The sequence below is a fragment of the Fusarium vanettenii genome (assembly GCF_000151355.1).
Source record: "Fusarium vanettenii 77-13-4 chromosome 11 genomic scaffold NECHAsca_36_chr11_2_0, whole genome shotgun sequence".
Lineage (NCBI taxonomy): Eukaryota > Fungi > Ascomycota > Sordariomycetes > Hypocreales > Nectriaceae > Fusarium > Fusarium vanettenii.
In genome coordinates, this window is record NW_003315850.1 from 194054 (window position 1) to 218424 (window position 24371).

At 50.3% G+C, this 24371-nt stretch overlaps 10 protein-coding genes across 10 annotated transcripts; 6 read left to right on the forward strand and 4 right to left on the reverse strand.

Annotated features, from left to right (window-relative positions):
- Positions 1 to 320: 320 nt before the first annotated feature.
- NECHADRAFT_51971 (uncharacterized protein) lies at positions 321 to 1373 on the forward strand (the record flags this gene model as incomplete). Its single annotated transcript, XM_003042281.1, has 1 exon — positions 321 to 1373. The coding sequence occupies one exon, from the start codon at positions 321 to 323 to the stop codon at positions 1371 to 1373; it is 1053 nt and encodes a 350-aa protein (XP_003042327.1).
- Positions 1374 to 2643: 1270 nt separating this feature from the next.
- Positions 2644 to 4260, forward strand: NECHADRAFT_97208 (uncharacterized protein; the record flags this gene model as incomplete). The annotated part of the gene is made up of 5 exons (XM_003042282.1): positions 2644 to 2843; positions 2902 to 3173; positions 3225 to 4010; positions 4062 to 4143; positions 4191 to 4260. The coding sequence occupies 5 exons, from the start codon at positions 2644 to 2646 to the stop codon at positions 4258 to 4260; spliced, it is 1410 nt and encodes a 469-aa protein (XP_003042328.1).
- Positions 4261 to 4570: 310 nt separating this feature from the next.
- On the reverse strand, positions 4571 to 5102 carry NECHADRAFT_105605 (uncharacterized protein; the record flags this gene model as incomplete). The annotated part of the gene is made up of 1 exon (XM_003042371.1): positions 4571 to 5102. Exon 1 carries the CDS (start codon positions 5099 to 5101, stop codon positions 4571 to 4573), a length of 531 nt encoding a protein of 176 aa, XP_003042417.1. The 5' UTR covers position 5102.
- A 704-nt stretch (positions 5103 to 5806) lies between these two features.
- Positions 5807 to 7841, reverse strand: NECHADRAFT_51906 (uncharacterized protein; the record flags this gene model as incomplete). Its single annotated transcript, XM_003042372.1, has 4 exons — positions 5807 to 6600; positions 6691 to 6943; positions 7015 to 7392; positions 7449 to 7841. The coding sequence occupies 4 exons, from the start codon at positions 7839 to 7841 to the stop codon at positions 5807 to 5809; spliced, it is 1818 nt and encodes a 605-aa protein (XP_003042418.1).
- Positions 7842 to 9339: 1498 nt separating this feature from the next.
- On the forward strand, positions 9340 to 10450 carry NECHADRAFT_4350 (uncharacterized protein; the record flags this gene model as incomplete). The annotated part of the gene is made up of 3 exons (XM_003042283.1): positions 9340 to 9439; positions 9510 to 10185; positions 10243 to 10450. Coding segments are annotated over 3 exons (984 nt in total), but the record flags the coding sequence as incomplete, so codon positions are not given.
- Positions 10451 to 11677: 1227 nt separating this feature from the next.
- Positions 11678 to 12552, forward strand: NECHADRAFT_102006 (uncharacterized protein; the record flags this gene model as incomplete). Its single annotated transcript, XM_003042284.1, has 2 exons — positions 11678 to 12002; positions 12068 to 12552. The coding sequence occupies 2 exons, from the start codon at positions 11678 to 11680 to the stop codon at positions 12454 to 12456; spliced, it is 714 nt and encodes a 237-aa protein (XP_003042330.1). The 3' UTR covers positions 12457 to 12552.
- Positions 12553 to 13009: 457 nt separating this feature from the next.
- On the forward strand, positions 13010 to 15250 carry NECHADRAFT_51990 (uncharacterized protein; the record flags this gene model as incomplete). The annotated part of the gene is made up of 1 exon (XM_003042285.1): positions 13010 to 15250. One exon carries the CDS (start codon positions 13010 to 13012, stop codon positions 15248 to 15250), a length of 2241 nt encoding a protein of 746 aa, XP_003042331.1.
- Positions 15251 to 19303: 4053 nt separating this feature from the next.
- Positions 19304 to 20257, reverse strand: NECHADRAFT_51638 (uncharacterized protein; the record flags this gene model as incomplete). Its single annotated transcript, XM_003042373.1, has 1 exon — positions 19304 to 20257. One exon carries the CDS (start codon positions 20255 to 20257, stop codon positions 19304 to 19306), a length of 954 nt encoding a protein of 317 aa, XP_003042419.1.
- Positions 20258 to 21652: 1395 nt separating this feature from the next.
- Positions 21653 to 22825, forward strand: NECHADRAFT_86519 (uncharacterized protein; the record flags this gene model as incomplete). The annotated part of the gene is made up of 1 exon (XM_003042286.1): positions 21653 to 22825. The coding sequence occupies one exon, from the start codon at positions 21653 to 21655 to the stop codon at positions 22823 to 22825; it is 1173 nt and encodes a 390-aa protein (XP_003042332.1).
- Positions 22826 to 23238: 413 nt separating this feature from the next.
- NECHADRAFT_28891 (uncharacterized protein) lies at positions 23239 to 23982 on the reverse strand (the record flags this gene model as incomplete). The annotated part of the gene is made up of 3 exons (XM_003042374.1): positions 23239 to 23441; positions 23502 to 23571; positions 23626 to 23982. Coding segments are annotated over 3 exons (630 nt in total), but the record flags the coding sequence as incomplete, so codon positions are not given.
- Between the last annotated feature and the right edge of the window lie 389 nt (positions 23983 to 24371).

Consider the following 24371-nt stretch of genomic DNA (forward strand, 5'->3'; position numbering starts at 1 on the left):
GATCCTTCACTTCAAAGCCAAGAGTCAATAATGGAGCCAATTATGCTCGCTTGTTTCCTGTTGTTGCAGCTTCTACGGGCATTGCTCTCGGCTACTACCTCTACCAGCGTGGCCCTAGCCCTGTCCGGATGGACTTGACACCGCCGAAATGCCACAATTGCGTAGACGAGAACGTCCCAAAAGAAGAAAAGGAGGGTGACTGCTGCTCAATGGAAGGCAGGGGTCTGGATTGTTGCTCCAAAGCAGAGGTAAGTGGAAATTCCCAGCTTAGCCCCTGTGACTTCTAAACCTAGACTAACATCACCCAGGGCTCTATCGCCATGGTTCCTGCTATTAGTGGAGACCCGAATGTACAGGCTTTCGAACCCATCACCGAGAATGGCGTCCAGCTGGCGGATCTTCCCGTTGAAAATGCCATTCTTACAACCGCGCCCAATGTTCCACCAGCCATCACAAGAGATCACCCTGCTCTTGTCAAAGTCCCACTTATCACCACAACAAAACTTGCACAGCTCACAAGCCAGTACAAGTATGAGCAGTGGACTTTCAACGGCACAGTTCCAGGACCTTTCATCCGTGCTAAAGTGGGCGATGTCGTGGAGCTCAGCCTTACAAACAAGGATCCTGCTGGCAATCCGCATAACATCGACTGCCACGCCTTCACAGGACCCGGAGGTGGCGCTGCTGTAACAACAGCTGAAGAGAATGAGACAAAAACCGCTCGCTTCAAGTTACTGTACCCAGGACTCTACCTGTACCACTGCGCTGCCGCGCCAGTGCCCGTTCACATCGCCAATGGCATGTACGGCCTGATGTACGTGCAGCCAGAGGGCGAAGATCTCCCTCCAGTGGACAAAGAATACTACGTCATGCAAAGCGAGTTCTACCATGAGCCCCCAGAGGTCGATGATGACGGACGTCGTTCTGAGATTGTCGAGTTTTCTTATCCAAACGGTCTGCGAGAAGAACCTCAAGTTGTCGCCTTCAACGGCAGTGAATCCGCTCTCACAAGAGACAAGCCCCTCAAAGCCAATGTTGGCGACAACGTCCGCATATTCTTTGGCAACGCTGGCCCCAACTTGACGAGCTCATTCCACATTATCGGCTCCCACTTCAAGAACGTGTACCGAGACGGCGGTGTTCTCAGCCCCCCGTCACAAGGCATCCAGACAGTATCGGTTCCTTCTGGCGGCTCAACAATCGTGGACCTCAAGATGGCAGTTCCAGGGACATACACCCTAATAGACCATGCCATCTTCCGCCTGGACAAAGGAGCTGTTGGCTTCCTCAACGTATCAGGGTCTCCAAATCCGGTCGTGTATCAAAGCCCTCAACCACCCAGGCCATGTGTGGGATGTAAGCTCCATGCCTGATCAGAACGTCTCGTCTCCACTCGATATCCTTGGTCTGAGCACTGCGCTTGTCATTTCTCGCATTGAAGGGCTAAGATGGATGAACTGGGGGCTGTTTTCATTTCTGGCTGGGAAAGACTCTTGCAATAATGGTCTGCGTGAGACTTAGTATACTCATGAAGTTTTCTTTGGCCTTGGGATTCCATGGTCTATGACGCATTCCAGAGGAGGGATTAATGTCGCTTTTGTGATTCCCATTGATGGCAGCTTTCTTGGCTTCAACCCGTTTCGGAGGAGTTTTCTCACTTTTATGCGACGCTTCATTATCTTATCCCTTCCTTTGAATTCACGAATCTTAATGCCTCTTTTCGCCTTTTGCGCCTACTGTAGATCAAACCTCTCCGAAGTGCCTCAACTGCCGTGCCCAACAACCGAGTCAAAGTCTACAATAGGAATAGTGGAGTGAAATGACAGGGGATGCGATAAATAGAACCGGGCATGGACAATCCGTCACGAGGATATTCACGTGTACAAGCCTAATTCAACCTTGCAAATGTTGACATCCCTGCCTACCCCTTATCGTTTCCTATACGCTTTCTGACCCAACGAACTAACCTAGACCACAGCACAACTGAGTGACTCTGTGTCTGTACTGGTCACCAATACCATCAGGAGCACCCTATGTTAGGGTTGGAATATATGAAATACTTTCTTTTGCACCTTTCTAATAAAACGCGTCCAAATTCTATAACAGAGTTCAATCGTAACAAAGGGTCCAATGTTTGGTTGGCACGCAGCCTTTGGCCACATGAGTGCGAGGTCTAACTCCTCGCAAGGCGTGAAAACAGTTAACTTCCAGCTTTGATGAGAATGCGTCTTCCTACCTCGGCCATTCCTCTTCAATTTATTATGTCTTACCTTGCCGTCGTCGTGTCGGTTAGAGACCCAATCAATGTTGCGGATCTCGCCGTCGGCCCGTCGCTCTGCGGATCTCGATCCACCTCCTGAGATAATCTCTAAGCCAACGGAGTCTTTAAGCCATGGCTGGTTAGCTCGGATCTGAAGGCTTGTCACATTGGATGAATTTACTGGATGCGCTTCACCTACAGATTGGTGGCTGGCTGGAACATGGTTCGCTAGGGGAGGAACTTTGGCCTTGGCTGGCCGATCTCCAAGGGGTTTTGCCGAGAATGACGTCTACGATGCAAAATGTCCTGGAATTGTTATGGCTAAAATCATCGTCGGTTGGCTTTTCAATCCAATTTCCCAATTTGACTCTTCAATCGCCAATATGAGCTTTAATCCCTATGCCTTTCCTCTTTCGCCGAAAGAGTATGCGCCGAGACCGGTGCCCTCGCTTGAGGAATGGAGACAACTATGGAGCGTCTGGGATCTTGTGACGACCAAAATGATTCCTTCTGATGCTCTGATGGAGCAACCGATTCCTTTGCGCAATCCACTTCTTTTCTACCTGGGACATATCCCGACCTTGTACGTTGGGCAAATTTGACCACTCTACCTCATTGCTAGGCTAATGATGATCTCTCAGTGAAGATATACACCTGACCAGAGTAACCAACAAGAAACCGACCGAGCCAGCGTACTATCACAAAATCTTTGAGAGAGGCATTGACCCGGATGTCGATGATCCAGCCAAATGCCATGACCACAGCGAACTACCCGATATTTTCCCTCCATTGAGTGAGATCCTTGAGTATCGTGTGCGTGTCAAATCTCGGATCAAGCATCTTTATGAAACAGGCCAAGCACATTCAGATCGTTGTGTTGGTCGGGCTCTTTGGATTGGCTTTGAGCATGAGGGTAAGTGCAATGCAGAGATTTTGAAGATTTGATTTGACACCAACTACGCAGGACTTCACGCTGAAACCTTTCTTTTCATGACCATCCAGAGTCCTAATATCTTACCACCTCCGGGGCTCGCAAAGCCTGACTTTGCGAAGATTGCCAAAGAGGCAGCATCCCGGCGCCTTGATAATCCATGGTTTACGATACCTAGCACAACATTCACCATCGGTTTCCATGACCCAGAAAGTGACCAGGGACCAGACCGATTCTTTGCGTGGGATAATGAGCGCGAACCTTGCGATGTCCATGTGCCAGAGTTTCAATCGCAAGCTCGGCCTGTGAGCAATGGAGAATACGCGATGTACTTGATCGACACCAAACTGAAGCAGATCCCGGCAACTTGGAGCAAGTTTGGCGACTACCACAGCCAACCTGATTTCCACCCTTTTATCTCCCGTCTCGCCGTCAAAACGGTCTGGGGGCCAGTTCCTTTGGCTCAAGCTCTCGATTGGCCCGTCATGGCCTCATTTGATGAGGTAGAGCGATACGTAGAGTGGGCGGGAGCCCGGATTCCCAATCTACCCGAACTTCGGAGTGTGCATGAATATGTCGAGCGTCAACGCAATGCCCCGAACAGCGAAGTGAACAAAGGCTTTCATACGGACCCTCGTGCCATCTTCACCGATCTCACGGGTACAAACTCGGGCTTCCAGAACTTTCATCCTCTTCCGATTACACACAAAGACAGCCTCTGCGGACTAGGTGATACGGGTGGTGCGGCGGAATGGACGAGTGACTTCTTTGCCCCACAACCCAATTTCAAGCCGATGCATATCTATCCGGGATACAGTGGTGAGTTCCTTGAGTCGAGGTGATTTTTAACACAGCTGACGTATCTACCAGCCGACTTTATGGATGAGAAGCATATGGCCGTTGTAGGGGGAAGCTGGGCTTTACACCCTCGTATCGCTGGGCGAAAGAGCTTGTGAGTATTTGGTGTGGTTCAATGCTGCTTATACTAATATGATGAAGCCTGAACTGGTGGCAGAAGAAGTATCTTTGGCCATGGGTGACGTTCCGCCTCGTGAGGGATGTCAAATGATCAACTGGAGAGTCGTCAACCGAGGTTACATCGAAAAAAGGAACCGAGCTGGGGTTACCACAAACATCGTTATAAGTCACCATCGAGAACTAAATATTGGGTTTGATATGAAGCTGAACTATACCGGTACCGTAGCATCCAGGCGAAATCCCTCTCTGACTTTGCCGGTCGGTTTGACAGAGAATTTGTGACATGTCTACCACTGTGTATCATTGAAGGAGTCGAAATCTATTTTGTATAATGCTCAGAACTCTATGCTCTATGAAAATCAGATGCGCGCGCCATTCCATGATCCGAAAATATTCCCGCTTTACAAGGTCGGGGCGTCTGGAGTGATGGGCACCAAGCCACCCTTGCCCTTGAAGATTTCCAAAATATTAGCCTGCTCCGTCAAGATGAACCTATCCGTCTGCTTTCCGATGGCAGCTAGCCCCTTCCAACGCTCAAAATCCTCCGGGTTTCTCTTATCACCATGTGCTTCCTCCGCGTGCTCCCAGTGTCCTCTCGAGAAGCCTAGCATTCCATTGACTTTTTTGCTCGTAATGTCGTAAACCAAGGACACAATGGTGCCTGTCTCCTCTAGCCAATTGATTTGCCAGAGCTCGCCTGGTCGTACACACTGATATGCGGCGGTTTGGTAGTTGATACGACCGGCCATTGGGCCACCGTGGATGGCATAAACGACGCGGTCTTCAGAAAAGAACCAGATCTCATAACGCCATTTTTCTGGGTTGCCTTGAGCGTCTGTAGCGTTGTAATCGTAGACAAGGTGTGTGTCGCGTATGTCATCCTCAAAGGATGGGTCGAGGGGTGTGTTTGTTTGGTATCGTGGAAGAGCCATTATGAAGATTTATGTATTGTTATGTAGATAAAAGTCTTTCTCTTGATTTGGCTTGGGTTTCGTGACGTCTTATAGTTTTCCAAATCTGGTGATCCCGCTGAACACCGACATAACGTCATCCACTCCCTCGGAAAATGCGGCTCCCAGAGACTCCACTACGGCCGGAATTAACAAGATAGATGCCGGGATGCCTTGCCGATATCTATATCCGAACCTCGATATGGCCAGAGCTTAAAGTGAAAACTTAAGTTGGCGTCGTATGATGTCACACCGCGCGACGATAACGTTCAAAAATTGGCGCAAGTCGCCGCCTGTCTCGCGATGTAGGAACAGAATCGGTCCTTTGACCCAACAGACCGGAGTCGGGTTTCGGTTTAAGGCGCTTCCATTGCCCTATTTAGTTTAAAGCTCTTAATTTTGGGCGCTTTTATTGCCCTGTTTCGTAATTTCTATGTCCCCGTGGCCTACCTATACAGATAGACAACTGTCCTCACGCCGCGGTCAGGCGCTTCGGCCTCTCCGTTCTATTATTTAACCTTCACGGCTTCATATTGGACACATCAAGCTTCTTCCATTCACGAGCATATTTTATGGTATAGTCAGCTGACCTGGTGATATCATCATGGTGATGCTTCCAATGCATGCTGGCAACAGGCGGTAAGAGGCCTAATCAGACGCTTGCATTGTCTATGTATCGTGATACTATCAAAAATGAGGAACCATCTGGATCCATGTGGGCGATATAAACACCCCTATAGGAACCTTCCTAATACTCATAAAAGACTCAACAATTATAAAAACCCTGGCACCACATGATGCCACAACAAGCATCCCAAAGATACCCAGACTCAACTTGAAGTATGTCGATCCAAGGACATCCTTGGTATTGGTCGAATACACCTCAAACGTGATGAACAGGGCGACGCCAATGCCAAAGAAAAATACCGGCAACGCGCAGGCGACAGTCAGACAACAGACCTTCCAAGCAAGTTTCTCTGCAGTTGTCGGGAAAATCCAGTTCCATGCCGAGAGATGCACTCCTCCATATATAGCTGACATGATCATGGCTGACACGGGTACCCAGGGGGTGTTCAAGAGGGTGAAGAGTCGGGCGCAGAATAACAGATAAAACCCGTACGACTTTTCCTCATCCTTCAAGGTCTTGAAATCCAGATTTCCTCCCCGATTAGTGAATGGAAGTTCACTAAAGGTGTCGGTATCATTTTGGGGCATGAACTCGTCCATCCGAGAAAGATAGAGTGGTAAGGGTTCCCCGTCACTCGGGAGGACACCCGGTATTCTCATGGGTTCATCGACGTCGCTCAACCCGACCTTTGGGGAGACTATTGACAACTCGCGACGGTTCTCGAAAGGGAAAGCTTTGAATATGGCATCCCACCGGCGAATAAACTCCTCTGATATCTCCATATGCCCACTGTTAATGAAAGGAGCCAAAAGAGATCCATCCAAAGAATCTTCAGAATTTTTGCGCAGAAATTCTGAAGATTGCCGGTTCGAATTATTGTAGGAATATGTTGAAAAATAATCAGGGATGGACTGCCGCATGCCATGGCCATAATGTCGGGTACTGTGTCCATAGAGGGCGACGCCTGATGGGAGTATATCGCCATAATACATTTTCGACCCTACTTCGGGCATAATCCATTTCATAGGTTTCTCGTCCAGTCCCAGTGGAGGGTCCTGGTAGTCACTCCTTGGCGCTTCGAAGAGTGCCATGTGGTAGCAGGCCCACGAGTAAAACTGTTGTTGGACTCTCAAGGCTATCTCGCTCTCGAAGTCACCCATCTTGACCACAAGAGGCTCTTGGACGTTGAGAGGTTTCTAAGAGGGCATGTTAGCATTTGATTAAGAATAATTGCGAGGAGATGCTTTGGACGTTGGGTGAACTATACCTTAAACCAGCAAACATAGAAGAGTACTGCGCACACTACGTGAACCATGGTGTGGACCTCTAGCAATGTCAAGGGAAGGTTCGTAACCTTTCTTGAAATACACTGTATCACCATCCAAAGAACTTGGATGACGACCAAGCACTTCTGGAGGATATCGGCTTTGCTTTTGTCGTCAATGTCCTTCTTTAGAATCTTGATCCAATGTCCCCGTTCCGCAAGCCAGATTATGGTCTGAGTGCTTGGGCGAGCGGTGTATGGTCTCGTCGTGAAATGTTCCCTCCAGTCGGTGTCCATGTCGCTCTCAGACATGATTTCATCAACGTCAATGTGGAGACCTCCCATGATGATAAAGAAGGCATATCGGAGATCGATTTCAAACTTTTTTATCGTGTCAGTACATCTTTGATGTATAGAGCACATGCGGAGAGACATACGTTCGCATCTGACCCCCCTCGCCGCCCAAGCTCAAGGGCTTCTCGCCGATTTCTGCGTCGTATTTGAAGGAGTTTGGATTTGAGACCCCAGGCTTGCCGTAGTTGATATGCCGCCATGAATAAAGCTATTTCGGGTGCAAAAAGAGTAAGGGCGACCCATTTTAGCTTCTGAAGGAAAATAAATCGTGAAGAGGTCTTGATAGGGACGTCAAGATGCAATGCTGTGTAGATACACGCGACGAGCGTTAATACGCAACTCTGTATGATATCAAGACTGCCGCGGACATTCGGCGAATCGGTCCAGGTAGGGGCGAAAATGGTTCGTAGGTCATGGGTGCTATTCTCATGCGGTATAAGAAGAGACCACGGTATTTGCGTCGACGAGTTCGCCATCGTCGAGTGAAGCGCAATCCCCTCACGAGCTTATCACAGACTGTTCAATTTCAACCCAGAAGACAAAGATAAGGATGAAAGATGTGAATTTTTGTCACAGCCTGATTTCGGGGTCGAGACCTATTTAACAAGCGCCAAGGTTGAATCGGGGTTGAAACCAGGCCACCAATCACAAGCTAAGAAACCATGGCTGTGCAGCGAGCTGAACAAGACGTGGCTAACCAAGCTGGGCCGAGAGCCAATGGCTAACGGGGAACCTGCAGGCGTTTTATCGACTATTGGAATTCCAGGCTGTCTGGACCGGCTCTTTTTGCCGATGCCGATTGCCAAGGCAGACCAGATGAAACCTGTACCTGAAACTGTAGTTAAGGTAAGGAAGGGTGAGTTGGGCTACGCAACCCGTGATAGAAACGTCGCAGAAGAGAATGTGATGTTGGTGATTTTCTCGATGGCCTCTCTATCGGTCACGATATCGAAGAAGATAGCAATCAACGCATGACGGCATTGAATTCCAATTCCGTCATTTAGAGCAGCCAGAGCTGTCCAATTAGATAGGCTGTCTGAAACCTCAGGATGTATCACCGTTTGGGCACTCAACGGAGAGGTGTAGTTCCATCGCCAAGGCCATTGCACCGTTAGTGTCACAAACAAACTTACTTTTATGTCGTGCATTTTATGCAGCCTTCCCGGGAATGCACATGTCGTCTTGTGGCTGGAACCTGCCAAGGAACCGGACTGTAGCACCAATAGGTGATCACCATCGCATTCTACCTCATGCAAGACTGCATTTCATCGAAACAAGGTAATGTACAGGACTAAGAACATTCAAAGCAGATGGGGTTGAAGAGTAACATCGAGGTTGAGACCAAAGAGGCTTGACCATGGCGATAGGCTTTAACTCTCATCCAGCACCCAGGAAGGTCATAGGTCATCCTCGACAGCCTCGACCAGAAGCCTCAGTGGAGGGCTCTTTGACAGTACGGTACAGCATAAAAACAGGCAATGTGTCAGTGATTATCCCAAGGCACAACCAAGCCCATAAGAACAGTGGCTGAATGATTCGCGATCGTGCGGCGTTCCGGGGCTACCATGGCTGCACCCGAGCCTATTGCTCTCCCATCTTGACGCCTCTTGATATCGGATGCGGCACGTCAAGAGCCATGGCGCAAGGAAGCTTCAGCACGTAACTCAAACCTTGGTCATCCTGCAGAACTGTGCATACAAAGCCGCGGTTCCTCCTGCTGCACTCCGGCCAACCTTCTTGACCTGTTTATGTTCGCTTGAACGATACAACAATGGGCTTCCAGCACCGTCTAATACTAGCTTTAGGGCTCTTTGTCGCATTTTTCGTATCAAGCGCGCTTACACGAGATCTATCTTCGCCCAGCCTAGCCGAGTATCCTCGCTGTGCGGTACGACTCGCCTCCATCCGGCGATCCCCTCTTTTGACAATCTTCTCTAGGCAAAATGCATGGTCAGCGCCCTTCAAGGAGGCTTCTGTGCCCCTAGCAACCAAACCTGTATTTGTGTAGACGACCAGTTTCAACAGAATGTCACCGCCTGTGTGTCTGCGAGCTGTACCATCCCTGAAGCATTGAGTGCGTAAGCCCTGCCTACTGAACAACCGGTCCTCATCCGCGGGATTTGCGCTGATACTTGATACGACAGAGGCCCAAAACTCCAGCTTAGCAGATTGCGGCGCTCCAATACGCGACCGCTCGCAACAGTTTGTTACTCTCTCCATCACTCTCACGGTTGTGGCAGGAGTCTTTGTCGCATTTCGGTTCGGTTACAAGTTGACGGTCCCAACTATCAAAATCGATATCGACGACTGGCTGGTCCTGGCGGCAATGCTCTCCTTCATTCCCGCTCCCATCGTCGCTGTACGTGGTACAACAGCCAACGGGTTTGGTCGAGACATCTGGGTCCTTAGTCCCCAACATATTACAACAATCACCCGCTTCTGCTACATCCTGGGAACATTATACTTCCTGCAGACTATGTTGGTGAAGCTGGCCATTATCGGCTTCTACCTACGCATCTTCCCTATGCGGGAAACTCAACGTCTGCTATGGGGTACCTTTATCTTCACGACCGCGTGGGGCGTTGCCTTTGTTATTGTGGGCGTCTTTCCCTGCACACCCATCTCATATTTCTGGACCCAGTGGGATGGGCTACATAAAGGGAAATGCATGGACATCAATGCTATTCTGTGGTCGCACGCCAGTTTCAGCGTCGCTCTAGATCTGTGGATGTTAGCTGTGCCGCTATGGCAGCTGCGAAGTCTGCAGCTTCATTGGAAAAAGAAGGTCGGCGTGGCCTTCATGTTCAGTGTTGGCACCTTGTAAGTTGTATCCCCTCGTACTCTTACTCTGACGGACAAAAACTGATCTCTTGCTAGCGTAACCGTCGTGAGTATGATCCGTTTCCGATCCCTGGTAAATTTTGGAAAGTCGATGGACAAGACACGGGAGCTATACAATGCGTCTGTCTGGTCCACCATCGAGATCACGGTTGGAATCATGTGCGCCTGTCTCCCAGCGATGCGCGGAGTTCTCGTCAAAGTCTTCCCCGTCTTGTCCGCCTCATCAACGCAAAGTAGCAGAGGCAATCAGCACTACGATAAACGCAACAGTCTTCCACCCATGGCTGGCATAATGGGAGCCCAGGCTGTGGCAACTGCGAGCGCTGACCGACCGAATTCTGACGAAGAGCAGTACGTGGAGACACCTGGGATCGTCTTTCACAAGACCTATGGTGTACGATACAGTGAGAGTGATGAAGCGAGGCTCATGCCAGAGAAGTCTGGAAACCCATTTGGTCAGAGGAAGTAGTGACGTGCAGAGAGGATAATGGTCTGCAAACGGGAAGCTGTTGGATGTTTTGAAGGCGATGGTTTGGTCATTCGGTTAAGAGCATCACACACATTTCATCAAGCAAAGCAAGCATCTGATATGGCATATTTAAGTAATAATTTGGAGTCCCTATTCTTCAAAGATATAACCCATCACTTGGTTTCAAAGTCGAGTTGAGAACAAATCAAAGCTTGCGCCTCAGCTGGGAATTATGAAACGTGATGGTGAACATCCCCGGCGTTCGTGCGCTGTTTCTGTGGCGAAGCTTTCATCCCTACCCTTATCGATCGCCCCATATATGCATTGACGTTGAACGTGTTCCTTTAGTGCATGGTGGCCGGAGTTTCAGAGTTATCCATTCAAAATGACAGCTCCGCCAAGGAAGTTGTTGGAGGAGCTCTTTGCATGAGGGGCTATGCAAGGTCAGCCACCCACGGTCACCAGCTCATCATTCCATGGCTCCAACTTTTTCCCACAGCCATTTTTATTCAGTTCCTCGGGTTTCCTTCCCTCATGGACTACAGGGCAACAGAAATTGGCATTTTATCAACCCATTTAAGCTTGATGAAGACAGTAAGAACTTTGCCTGGGCCCCTGTCATCCTGATAAAGTGGGCTGATCTTGCATTGCTGTCTGCAAACACTTAAGCATCTGACACTTGTTGGCAGAGTTGCCACTAGCTGATGAGATCCTGCCACGGGGATTTCCCTGCCAGCACTGACGTTGGTCCTTGGCATTCACGGGGATCGAACAAAGAATTGCCCTTGATCCCTGCGCCACCTTCGCCTTGCGGTAATCATTGCGAGGGGCCCGTGACTTCCGCTATTTCGGTATTTAACATGACATGACCAAAAATCCTTCTAAAAAATGGATATAATGGGATGCGGCCCCAGTAGCATACCCATCGAAGATACATCCTCATATTTCTTTCTTCTCCAGCGATTTATGGACAACAATAGCAACATCTTTCACCACAACAGAATGATTCACAAAATACCACTTGTATTCGGTGTAACATGGCTTTACCTTGGTGGCGCACTTGCTAAACACAACTGCGACAACAGACTCTGCATGACATCTTTCCGCTGGTGCGACTCAAGCCCGTGTAATTTCCCCAACAATATCCTCTCGATACACAGCGACCTCGACGACCGTAATACTGGGTACGGCGTCATCCTTGGCACTGGCGAGTACAACATCACCTGGATTCACGCCGACTCGGATTATCCGGTTTCAATTGAGTGGCGGTTCCTTGTAGGCGAGACAGAGCCTGACTACGGCGGAAAAACTCTTTCCTGGGGAGTCAGTAGGTTACCTTTACTTCCTCCCTTACTCTGACATTCAGGACGTGTCGATGCTAACTGTATTAAGACACAACGGATAGTCACTATGTCTTCAAACCTTACGACCTATTCGCCAAGATGGCATCCTCCCCCAAATTCAACCTGACACAAACCGAAATCCGTAGTCTCGCCAGCGGCATGATCAACGTCATTTTCATCAGACAACCAGGAAAGGGTGACGCTCAGGATGGCTGGCAGGACGTGAGCTCCCAGTTCTCGGTGCAGAACGGATGGGCTATTACAGCTGCCCAAGCACAGTATGACATTGGAAAGAAGAAGGAGGCCGACAGGTGGAAGCTGGGTATCGGTATCGGTGTAGGTCTTGGAGTTCCGTTCGTGATGACTGTTACTGGGCTTCTGACGTGGTGGTTTACCAAGAAGAGGTTAACGTCAGAAGCCCCCAAGACTACAGCTTAAAATCCGAAAACACTAGGTAGCTAATCACAGGTTATGTGTGGTTGCGTGGTATAGCTAGCTATATGTGCTTTATCAAGTTCTTACGAGTTAGTTCCATGATACCTGAATGGAGCATTTTTATCTTTGAATGTGTATAGCTACCTCTTAACAGTTTTACATACGCTAGTTCTTGGCTTTATCTTCAAACAACAGCTCTTGTTCAAGCAGTCGCCTCGGTTCTTTCTAAAGACGTGAAACTGCGTATAAAGAGGTGCCCTATCTTGTATTACTTTTTGATACCGATAGAGCAAGATAGCAGGTCCTCTACACTCTAGGGTAGGTAGGCAAGGAAAAGGCCTCAATGAATGCCCTGTCCTGTTGGCGCTTAGATGCAATAATGGACCCACAATGTAACGCAGCATGGGTTGGGTATGGGTCTACACTGCAAAGTCAAACTCGTTGATTGGTTGGGATAACCGCTGTCGATTCTGTAACCGCCTCACGTTTGAACATATTTAAGGGGGGCCAGGCATGGATTGAACTGAATTGCTTGTCTTGTCTTTGCAGAATCAACATGTCTTTCTCTTACGAACCCTTGGTGGACAACGAGATCCGTCTTGTCAAAATAGAGCCAGTTGAAGATGCGAACGACTCTCAACCAATTCTATGCACAATCGAGCATGCCAACCTTCTGCCTGGAATAATACCGTCTTCTGATCGGCGGTTCAAAGGACAGGATTATGCTTGGCCCGAGGTCTCCAATCCCCACGATACAGACGCCCTCTTTGACAAAGGCCGCGATCCGTTCTCAGCCCCACAAGAATTCTCACCTTCCCTCGATGAGGACGCTCGTCTGCCATGGAGATATCCGTGGGGAGACTTCATTGCCTTATCCTACCAATGGGGATCTCCAACACCTCGGCACTTCATCACTCTAAATGGTGAACAGTTTGGAGTCACGCCCAATTTGTACAATGCCTTGATCCAGCTTCGCCGTGCCCAAAGAATACGCCAAGGTTTCAGACTCTGGATCGACGCCATTTGCATCAACCAAGATGACTTGGCGGAGCGAGGCCAGCAGGTTGCTCGCATGCGAGACATTTATCGGTCTGCATGGCAGGTGGTCATCTGGATCGGCCAAGAGGCTGACGATAGCACCTTGGCCCTGTCAGCTCTTCACTGGTTAGCTAACCAGTCAAGACGACCGACCCCGTTAGAAGGGGTATACCGTCAAGGGATGGCGATTGACGCGCGTCCCTTCTTCGTCGTTATCCCGGGCTATCAAAGTCCCCTCAGGAGAGCGGTTTATAAAGCTTTGTTTTGTTTCTTTACTAGAACCTACTGGCGACGCATGTGGATTATACAGGAAGTGGCAAACGGTCGACCTGCTGCGCCAGTTCTGTGTGGAAACAAATGCATTGCCTGGGATGATATCTACCGAGCGGCTGTGGTCATCAACAACGACCAGGCAAGACTCGGCCGCGATATTCTCGACAGCAGTCGGCCACCCCTAGCTGCCCTCAACACTTACGAGTTTGCACGGGACAGACTCGCCGAGGATACGCATCTGTCATCGGAGAGGCTGTGGGGGATGCAGGTTGCCTTGGGCGGCATTCAGCGGAATCAAAAGTTGAGCTCTCTGGGAGATTGGCAGGCCCTTACGCTGGTCTTGAGCCTCTGCCGAGATTCAAACGTCACCGAAGAAATGGACAGAGTGTATGGCATTCTGGGCATCAAAGCTGTTGCTGAGAGGGTTGCTGTCGTACCAGATTACACTATCTCCTTATCTGCCTTGTACTCGTCCTTCACTTCCCAGTTTCTGGAGGCTGGAGACCTCAACATTTTGAGACTGATATCAAGACCAGCTGGGCCAATACCTGTCCGCCGCCGCCTCGACACACTCCCTTCTCCTCTACAGCACCGCACTATTGCTCCTGCTATATTTCGGTCTCTAGATTTGGTTAAAGGATCCAAACCCGGTCAAGCTCTAGTAGGCACACCATGCACACACAATCTTCCCTCCTGGGCAGTCTGCTGGACCTGCACGCCCCCTCCAGCAATCCATCTTGGAGGCAAGTATCAAACTGATTTCGGCTTGGGGCCACTGTCACCGATATATCCGTCTTCTGATTTGTCCATCACTGTCCAGGGTATTGTACTGGACACAATCGCATGCTTGGGCGCGTCTCATTCAGATGAGGTCGATGAGACTTACCCTTCAAATATGGCTCCATCGGATCATAGCATATATGGAGACTTCAAAGCCACCAGAGAGGCTCTATGGCGCACAATAGTTGGCGACACAACGTCACAAGGGCGCTGCAGAGCACCCGAGTCTTATTCTTGGCTTCTTGATCGTAACCTATGGTCAGCAGACATGGACGGAGTCTACACGCACGGGTTTGGGTTCCGCAGCTTCATGATCCGCAACAAGAGACTTTCATTATGTGGCTACAATCTGGAACAGCTCGTCTTTGGGCCAAAGCAACGTTTCTCGATGATAAAAAGAGCAAGGGGGGCATTAGGGTATCAGGTTTGCTTTGCGACAGAGATACAGCGCGAAGCCTATTCATGGGCCATCAATGTCATGGCATGGAGACGTCTTTTTGGTACCCGGGAAGGAAGGATGGGACTGGGCGCATCAGCAGCCAAAGTTGGTGATAGTATTGCGATTCTCAAAGGGTGCAATACACCAATGATCCTTCGGAGGGTGGGAGAAGGCTGGGCCATTGTTGGCGAGTGTTATGTCCACGGAATCATGTATGGGGAAGCTATTAAGGGTGAACAAAACTTAGCGGATATCAAGATCTATTAGATTGTGACAACAAGTTCATCAGCTTCACCTCTATGAGTGAGAAACATCGGTGGATTTGCTGCTAAGAGAGAGTTGTTGCAGAATCTCGAGTTCCGAGCATTTGCTTTAATAGTTCTCGTCAGCGTATATGTATATCAACACCCACCTTGTCAGGCTGCCTACTTGCATAGCGACTGTACCCATCAACATTAGCAGCCACAAGATGGCCATGTAGAGCTACCGATCAATGCAATACATCTACCGTTGCGGGGGAAAGGAAAAGTCGAACGGGCTGATGTAGCACTCCGGTTTACATTTCGATTCAACCAAATCGTGATGGGAAAAGCGCTAATCGTTTAGAAATAGCCGTATTCTATAACGCAGAGACGACGATGATGAGCGGCCGCAACAGCCAAACCTTTACCCAATAGCCCTCCTGGTGGTGTTTGCGGGGGGTGAGCGATCATAGGTGAGGAATAACTGGAACCGGCAGGCAACTCTGTGTCTGTCTACTATTTGTAGTGACAAACCAGTCTTGGTCTCATTGTAGTCGCACTGTGTGGTCGCCATCTATTCTATTTCACATTTTCTTTACCTGGATAGGTACTCCCGGCCCCTCTCTCGTTATGTTGACAGACTGTGGCACTGTCACAATATGTCCAGAACCCGTTTCATGTCATGGATCTGCCCGGATAGTGCTCCCTGGAGCTGGATGATACCCCGCCGTATTCATCGCTGCTTCCGGCTCTTTGGCCTTGACTGTAAGGTGGAGGAGACACCTCGAGGATGCTAGAAACTGCTCTTCGAGGGTGAAGCGGTCGGGACTGGGCTTCTGGGCTCTCTCGGAGGCCACCAATTGCAGCCGTTACATGTTCCTGAGCAGGCCTGGAAGTTACGTTCGGCTGAATCGGGTTGAACATTAACTCTGGCGATCCGTCATAGCGTGGGACTCCGAAACACCTGACACGGGATTGCTCAGCGTCATGACAGCCGCAAGCACTCAAATAGATCGATTGCTGACCGCCAATTGTCTCCCATCCGCTATGGCAAGGACGGTCCATCCGGCGCTTAGTTCGACAGTCAACAAGAGTGATTGGGATGAAAAATGGCTCCACAGTCTCAAACTGCTCAGCTACGGAGTTGCCAAAGCGAGGCGACATGATGCAAAAAGTGACCTAGTGAAAGGTGTCAATCAGGTTATGCATTTGAAGTTCCAGAAAGGCTTGGAACTCACCTCAAGATAATGTTTGACTGTCGCGGAAGGCGAAGTGCGGCTCGGGTTCAGTTGCTGCTCCTGGGCGTGGCGCATTTGCCTGCAAGTTGGTAGTTGGAGGTAAACTACAACATATTGAGACAGCCCATTCTCTGGGACCAAATCCCAGAGACCACATGTAGTTCCTATAGACTGGCCCTCCCTCAATAGGGAGACCCTGCGCCTGGAAGGCTTCTGCGAAGGAGCCATGTCGTCCTGGACAATGTCGCACCTGACATGTGAGCGCTCTGGGTGATTGCCGGGGCTTGAAAATTTGATCTTGGCCCGTATCACGCCACCAAGCGGAATTAGTTCAGTAGAAACGCTCACCTCAAATTGATAGTTGTTCCATTTCTCGATCTGACTGATGCGTTTCAGTGCGTAAATGGGGTGGGTGGGATCTCGTATCACAATGATTTCATGCGCCAGTCGCAAGAGGGGGGCCGCAGACTGTCCAATGATTTCGAACGTAGCCTCAAGTTCCCACCTGATTGATCCATGGCTGGTCTGTAAGCTGTCATCGTCGTCGTTGATGAGCATGAAGCCGAAAGAGCAGACGTATGTTCCCTCCGCCAACCACCCATGGGCCCTTGCCGTTGGGTAAAAATCGAAATCTTCAAGCTCCCGCAGCTCCAGAACTTTTTTTCGGCAGTAGATAATCTTGGGATGGCCACCTCTCCCGGACTGTCCTATTGTTGATATGCACCTCAGGGTGACAGTGACTGCCCCAGTGTTAACATCCCTGAAGACGCGAAGGCGTACCGCCCCCTTGAGTTCAGAAACGCTGCTGTTGGGCATGTCTCTTGGGGGCAGGATGATGACCGGCTTTGCCAACAATAGCTGGCATTCTATGTCTCCTTCTATGATTATCTCAGTCATATGGGCTTTGAGGACTGTCGCGTGGGAGGGAGTTATCGTCGAACTGCTTGGGCGCGGGTTGGCAATGTCGGACTGAGTCCCTCTCCGACGTAGTTTGCACCCTGAACTTGCCATCAATGCTCGTTTGTGGTGCCCCCGGTCTGTTGCCATTGACGTCACAACGGTTTTGAGCCTAGCGGCTATCTCGAAAGCTTCGTCGCTCATAGGTCCAAATGCCGGCCCTGCAATTGCCAACGCCGACTGCAACGCCTCTTGAGCCATGGCCAGGTCTCCAGTCTTCCTATTGCACTCTGCAAAGCCGTGAAGTAAGCGCATGAGTTCTGGATCACTCGATTCCTCAGCTTGCGTCGTGCGTATGTGGTCGATGGCGACCGCGAAGAGCTTTTTCGCGGTTTCCAGTTTTCCTAACGAAAGATATAGGTCGGCGGCGCAGGAAGAAAACGTAAAGAAATGTGACGCAAATCTTCCGCCTGGGGACGACAAATCGCCCTGGTCAACATGGGTTGAGATTGCATCGAGGCATTGATTCGTAAGATTAGAGAGTCGATGAGCGGTATCGACATTACTCATGCGCTCTGTCATTTTTCTAGCCGCTATTAGCCCATATCACAGAGTTCTCTCAAGAATCATACTCACCCTTTGCGAGAATCCTGAGATTTGATGTGCTTTGCTAAGCCATGAGACGCCTGCATGATCCAACCCGCTCTCTCCTCGCCCATGCTTGCGAGACGCCATTGGCAGAGGGAGGCATGAAGAGCAATGGACATCAACCCGCCATCAGAGTTTTTGAGTTTCTTGGCCAAGAAGAGGCGGTAAATCTCGTGGATTGCCATATTGAGCTCAACCTCGTTGTCGACGAGACTTTGCAACTCGCTTCCCGAGTTGATGCCTTCCAATGTATCTTTGTTCTCGTGGAACTCAAAACCATGCAAAAGAGAGACAGGAATGCTCCATGGTCCATATACTGAGCAAAGATTCAGTAGATAGACAGTCTGGGGATTTTTGCTGGCCAATGACTTGTAAATGGCGTCGAACATGCTAAACAGCGAGTCATTCGTGCTCCATAACCACATCCCGGGACCAACCTGATATTGTGACAGGCGGGTGTAGTTGCTCATAAAATGCTTCGGGAAGGACATTAAGGATACGATCCCCTCATGGATGAGTATTCCGGCCAGCTCAAGACCCAGGGGAAAGCCACCAAGGATCTCGTCTGCTAGCCTGGACGCAGCGAGGTCTTGAAAGAGTTAATGAAAAGTCCAAACAATGATACCAGCCACAACTTACCCCCTTCGGTCAATTTTCTTTTGCCTGCGAAAGCACTCCATAGAAGAAGAGATTGTGCAGCCTCCTTGTCTAGTCGCTCCACCAGAACATGTTTCATCTTCAAAATGTTTGCTACCTCTTTGTGCGTCGAAGTGACACAAATAGACCCATGCGGAAACCCCCTAAAAGGTTCTAGCAAGTTTTTATTTTGCATCGGATCGTTGGCTCCGTCAATTACAACGAGCCAGTCCGTGTTCGAGGGAATCTGCAACCAGTCGAGGACGTGGGACGTTGGGGTGCCGTTCCGCTCATTATCTCGAAACCCAGGGGCCGCTTCACAGATCCGGCTGAAACAAGAGCTCATACACCGATCTATGCTCACCTCTGAGCCTGCGTCAATCCACAGGACCGCCGAGAACTGGTCTCTCCGCCGCGCAACATACTCGTGGATCAACTGTGTCTTGCCGGAACCAGAGATGCCGCAGAGAGTGATTCCCTTCACGCTCTCAGACGGGCTTTCCAGGTATTGTATCATCTCAGATAACTCGCGTTCCCTTCCAAAGAATCGGTCAGTTTTTGGTGGAAGCTCGCGTAGAATTGCTCCCTTCAGATAGGTGGGAGAAACTGAAGATACTTCTAAGAAACTAAGAACAAACTCTTAAGGATGAGGGTGAAGACTACTCACCACGCTGCCTAGAAACGGCATCTCCAGGACCCAGATGATACAAGACTGCCTTGGCATAAGCAGCAGCCATTGCGGCAGCATATGGTTGCCAGTCCTTGTTCTTGTGTTCGTCCCCATAGTCACAAACACCCCGAATGACACCGACAGGAATACGATTCATAGTACCAGCTGCCTCCATCTCCAGCCCAATGATGTTGTACTTGTCCCTCAGCTCATTCCGCACCTGTCCATTCTTGACAAGCTTGTCGCCAGACCCGATTGGGCCATACCACACGCGGGTACGGTTGCCCGCTGACCGCTCGCTTCGCGTCACGACATGAGTGGTGCCATCGCTGTCAATGCGATGGAGAATATCTTTGTCCTGGCCGGGATCCTGAAAAGTACCCCCAGGGTGCCTCTCGTCCTTCATTGCCTCATAAAGAGGCAAGAATAGGTCGACATCCTTGGGCCACCTCCTTTTGATCATTGCGATCGCCGATCGGATGACAGTCTCGGTATTGGCCAGAACACGACCAAGTTGCAGCGGCTGAAATCCATGGGCAGTTTCCTTGCCGAGCTCATATGCAATAAGCCCTGCACTCTCGCCCTCTGGGAGGCCGACCAGGACGTCTCCAAGGCGGATGTCGAGGGGGGGGATTTTGTCAAGATTTGGAAGTCCGGCTGCAACGCCGACGAGCAAGCCGATCCAGAGATTAGGAAAGAACTTCTTGACCTGACTCGCGAGAGCCGCAGCTGAGCCAGTGCCATACTCCTGGCCTGCAGGTAGGGTCGCAATGATGATGTTGTGCCCGTTGATATCTCCCGCTTCAAAGACGTAATCGTCGCCTCGGCTGACGGGAAACTGGCCTTTGTGTTCATTGTCGAGCATGTGGAAGGCGGCCCGAGCCTCGATTTCCAACGGGGCGATCCACGCGATCGTATAAAGCGCAGGATCCAGCCTGTTCATCGTGCCGTCTTGCGAGGATCAGCTCGTAGCTGGATCAGATGATGATGGAAGTTGATGGAAGTCGAAAACGGGATCAGGCTGCGAAGAAGCAGGTCAACCCCGCTGTTGTCTCTTTCCTCTTCACTGCATTTTCAGGTCGCCTCGATTCAGGTCTGCAGCAGGTGGCTGCGCGTCTGAAGTGGCGTATCCTCGAGTGCCAAACATGACCAGGCTCTGGCAGGCAGGTCTTTTCTTGGTCTGGCATCGAAGGAATGCTCGGTGCTGGTAACATCCCACTTGGGCCAAGGAGGGAGAGAGACAATCCATGGTATCTGATTAACACGTTCCTCGAGAAGATCAACGTTTGGACTTCGAACAGCGTGTAGATGTTGAATGAGAAAGACCGTGCCCTCTGCACCAAGGTTATCGAGGGCTGATACCTGAGATGCCAGGCATCCACCACCCTTCCTTGTCAAATACGCATACGGAGTACACTTGCCAAATGCGCGGTTCGAATGAAGTTTGGACCGACGGCGCGACGTTTATTTATCCGATCCCGCCTCGGAGAGTAATTACTCCGTATGCACTCAACTATGGCCCGGTCTGCAAGCCGGGATATGGGTGGGTAATTCCCTCGTCGTGGAACCCTAAACAGATCGAAAGAGCTTAAGGATCCAGACCCAACACAGTTTTCTTGGATAACTTATTGAGGCCTCCATGCGTTGACCCCTTCCGACTGTGAGGAAAAGACGCACACTACATTCGTCAGGATCCCACCTTAATCATCTTCAAAACACCGCACGCTATGGACTTGGTTGTGTTCTGTGCCAAGAAATTGGTGACGTCCAGGGTAGCTGTCTTATCGACAAGGGACTCCGATAAGCATCCATTTCCAAGTGAACAACAACTGCCTTCACAGACACTTGCCAACAGGGTTAGTTACTTCGCATTTAACTTCGCACCAGTCAATGGACCGGTGACAAGAGCATTTCCCCATACATCGTCCACATAAAGGAGCCATGCACACCTTGATGGACTCATTACCTAAATCTCCACAGACTCCCCTGGTTGCTGAAGGCCGACTGCGGAACACGAGCGCGGAAGCTGGCCGCCCAGAGCACAAAACACCTACAAAATTACATGCTATTGGTTCAACTTGCCTGTGGCCTGACTCCATGGCTCCGAAAACCGCCTTGACTGACAGGCGTGTGGGAATGGTGATGGTGATTTAATCTCCGATCTTATCTGATCGATAATTTAAAAGTCAATGCCACCCGACGACCCGACGGACTTGCTACGAGTGATACCGTCGCTTTTAATGGCCTGAACATTGAGCGAGTCAATCGAAGTCACCAAGACTTCTTTAATTTCCGAGCAACCTCTCGTCCCGGAGTTAGTCTACACATTACGATCCCGATGGAGTCCAAACCCAAGGCCATCATTGTGGGTGCCGGAATCGCAGGTCTGGCAACAGCCTGGTGGCTCGACAAAGCTGGCTGGACCCCGATCATTGTCGAAAGAGCCGCCAGCGTTCGAGAAGGAGGCTACGTCATCAGTCTTTCCGGCTGTTGCCTCGACACCCTCAAACAGATGGACGTCTTTGACGAGCTGAAGGCTCGATCGTACAACTATGATGTAAACCTCGTCAAAGATACAAAGGGCCGCGAAATGCTCCGGCTGCACTATGCTGATGTGCATGGTGGGCTGGATAGCTTTGCTGCGCCTCGAGGCGACCTTGCCAATGTCCTCTTCAAAGCGTTGCCAGCGACGGCCTCTATTCAATTCGATCAGACGCTGGAAACCGTCATTGACGACGGAGACAAGATCAAAGCAACCTTGAAAGGTGGCGAAACCATCGAAGCCGATCTTTTGATTGGCACTGATGGAATTCGCTCCTCCATCAGAAACCAGTTTTGGAAAGGCGTCGACTGCCTGCAGGACCTCGGCTACTCATACGCGGTATACGACATCGAAGAGAAGAAGGAGCTCGAGGCGTCATGTGTCTCTTTCAACAGCCCGGGACATCTGGATGTCTTTTACGGTCTGCGCGATGACCGGCTGGCGGCAATGCACATCTGGCGAGACGACCTCGCCCATCTCCAAGAACGAGACGATCGTTTCAGCATTCTCCGCAAAGTCACAGCTGGAGGAGCCGCGCAGGTGACCGAAATTATCGACAAGGCAGAAGCTACTGACAGCCCTGTCATCGTTGACAGTCTAACCATGGTGTGCTTGCCACAGTGGTCCAAGGGGCGCGTTCTTCTCCTTGGAGACGCGGCTCACTGCCTCACGCTACTCTCCGGCCAAGGTGCCGGCATGGCCCTCACATCTGCCGAGATCTTGGGCAAGGCGTTGATGGCGACCAAAGATATCCCGCAGGCTCTCGCCAACCACGAGAAGAAGCTCCGCCCCGTTATCGAAAACCTTCAGCACCGCAGCAAGAAAATGGCTGCCATGTATATCCCAAAAAGCGTCTGGGGCTATCACTTCAGAAACCTGGTGCTTAAGATTATGCCCACTTCATGGATTGCTAAGTGGCATGTGAGCAGTGCCAAGCTGGAGATGGACCTGGCCACAGTCAAGACCTGAGACGTGCCGGCTGCATCTATACCCGCAAGTTGAGGGGTGTTCTTGGTGACCGCAAAGAAAATCTCCATAGCAAGCGATTCATCTCAAATTCCATTAATGTCTAGTAACCCATAGTCAACATGATCAACATCCGTGCCGCATGACCACGCTCAGCTCTTCTCCACCTGCGGCTCTTCTGTCTTGAACGCCTCCGGATATAACTCAACCATCTTATCATAAGCCTTCCGAGTCCTATTCTTGAGATCCCATTCTGCATCTATGCTTGCCGCATCTGCAGCCTCTTGTAGCTTCGATGCCCATAGCTTCCACCTCGCTGGCGTCACCTCAACCCGGTACTTTTTTGAGGGCTGTTTTACTTCCTTGATGTAGGCATCTCCCGCAATCAGAATGTAGTTGGCCTGCGCAACGATTTGGGCTTTTTTACCAATGTTGGTTGCTAGGTCTCCCGAAGTGCGCGTTTTGAAAGCACTTTCGAAATCCCCAGAAATCCAACGGGTCCCATCAGCATCCAAAAGCCCTGCGCTGAAGAGCTTTGCCAATAGAGCTGATTTGTTGACCCACGAATCAGAAGCCTGGGTTGCAGTCCGGAATTCGTTGTCTGTGGTAGTTCCCTGGGCTGTAAACGGAAGGTTATATGAGCATCGCATTACAGGCCATGAGGCTGGCTTCTACTCACCATGACTGCTATTCCAATCTTCGGCCACAGCAGCCTCAAGCCCCCATCCGAAAAAGACAAATTGAGGGTCCTATTAGTCGTTAGCGCACCGAAAAATGATGATCAACTAGTTAAGAGAGCTCACCTCTTTGTTGAACTCGTCTGCTGTATCGCGCTTGATACCAGTCAAGAGATTGGCAAGCCTGTCATGTCGGATGTCTGTGAAGGAGACTTTGCCGACTGTCTCAAAGACAGCGATGGAGATCTCATTTAGGATATCTCCAGCAGCGTACTCGGGCGGCTGCCTTCTCCCAAAGTCTTCGCCGGCGAAGCCAGCAACGTAATGCTCGTTGAACCGTTTGATGGCCTTGGGGACTGCAGTGCCGTCGTTATCGGGTTCGAGGAGCAAATCTCGCACAATCTCGAAGTAAATTGCGCGAAAGTCAAATTGTTCATTTTCCTCAGCTATCCTGTCCTCAACATGTATCAACCAGGAGGGCTTGCCTGAGGATACCAGTGGTTGAACATCACTCGACTTTGATTGATCGATATCGTTGCTCATGGTAGGAGATGTGATAATTGTGAAAGCGTGAGAGAGTGGGAAAGGAAGAAATTCGATAGAAGGAGAGAAATCTGTGTGAACTCTTGGTTACCTCTGCAGAGGTCAAGAAACAGGCAAAGCCTGTCAATGGCAATCTTGTGAATGAAGAGAGGTCTCGCTGGCTGCCTGTGAAGAGGCGCAGCGGCAATGCAACCACGGTACTTCATTTTGGCCCTGGAGTTGACTGCGCCATCGCGCATTGTCCAATCATATGCTAACAGCGGCATGCGCGGCAAGACTCGGGTCGGGCTGCCCAAAATGAGCTCAACGACTCTTGCCCGCTTCGAGGC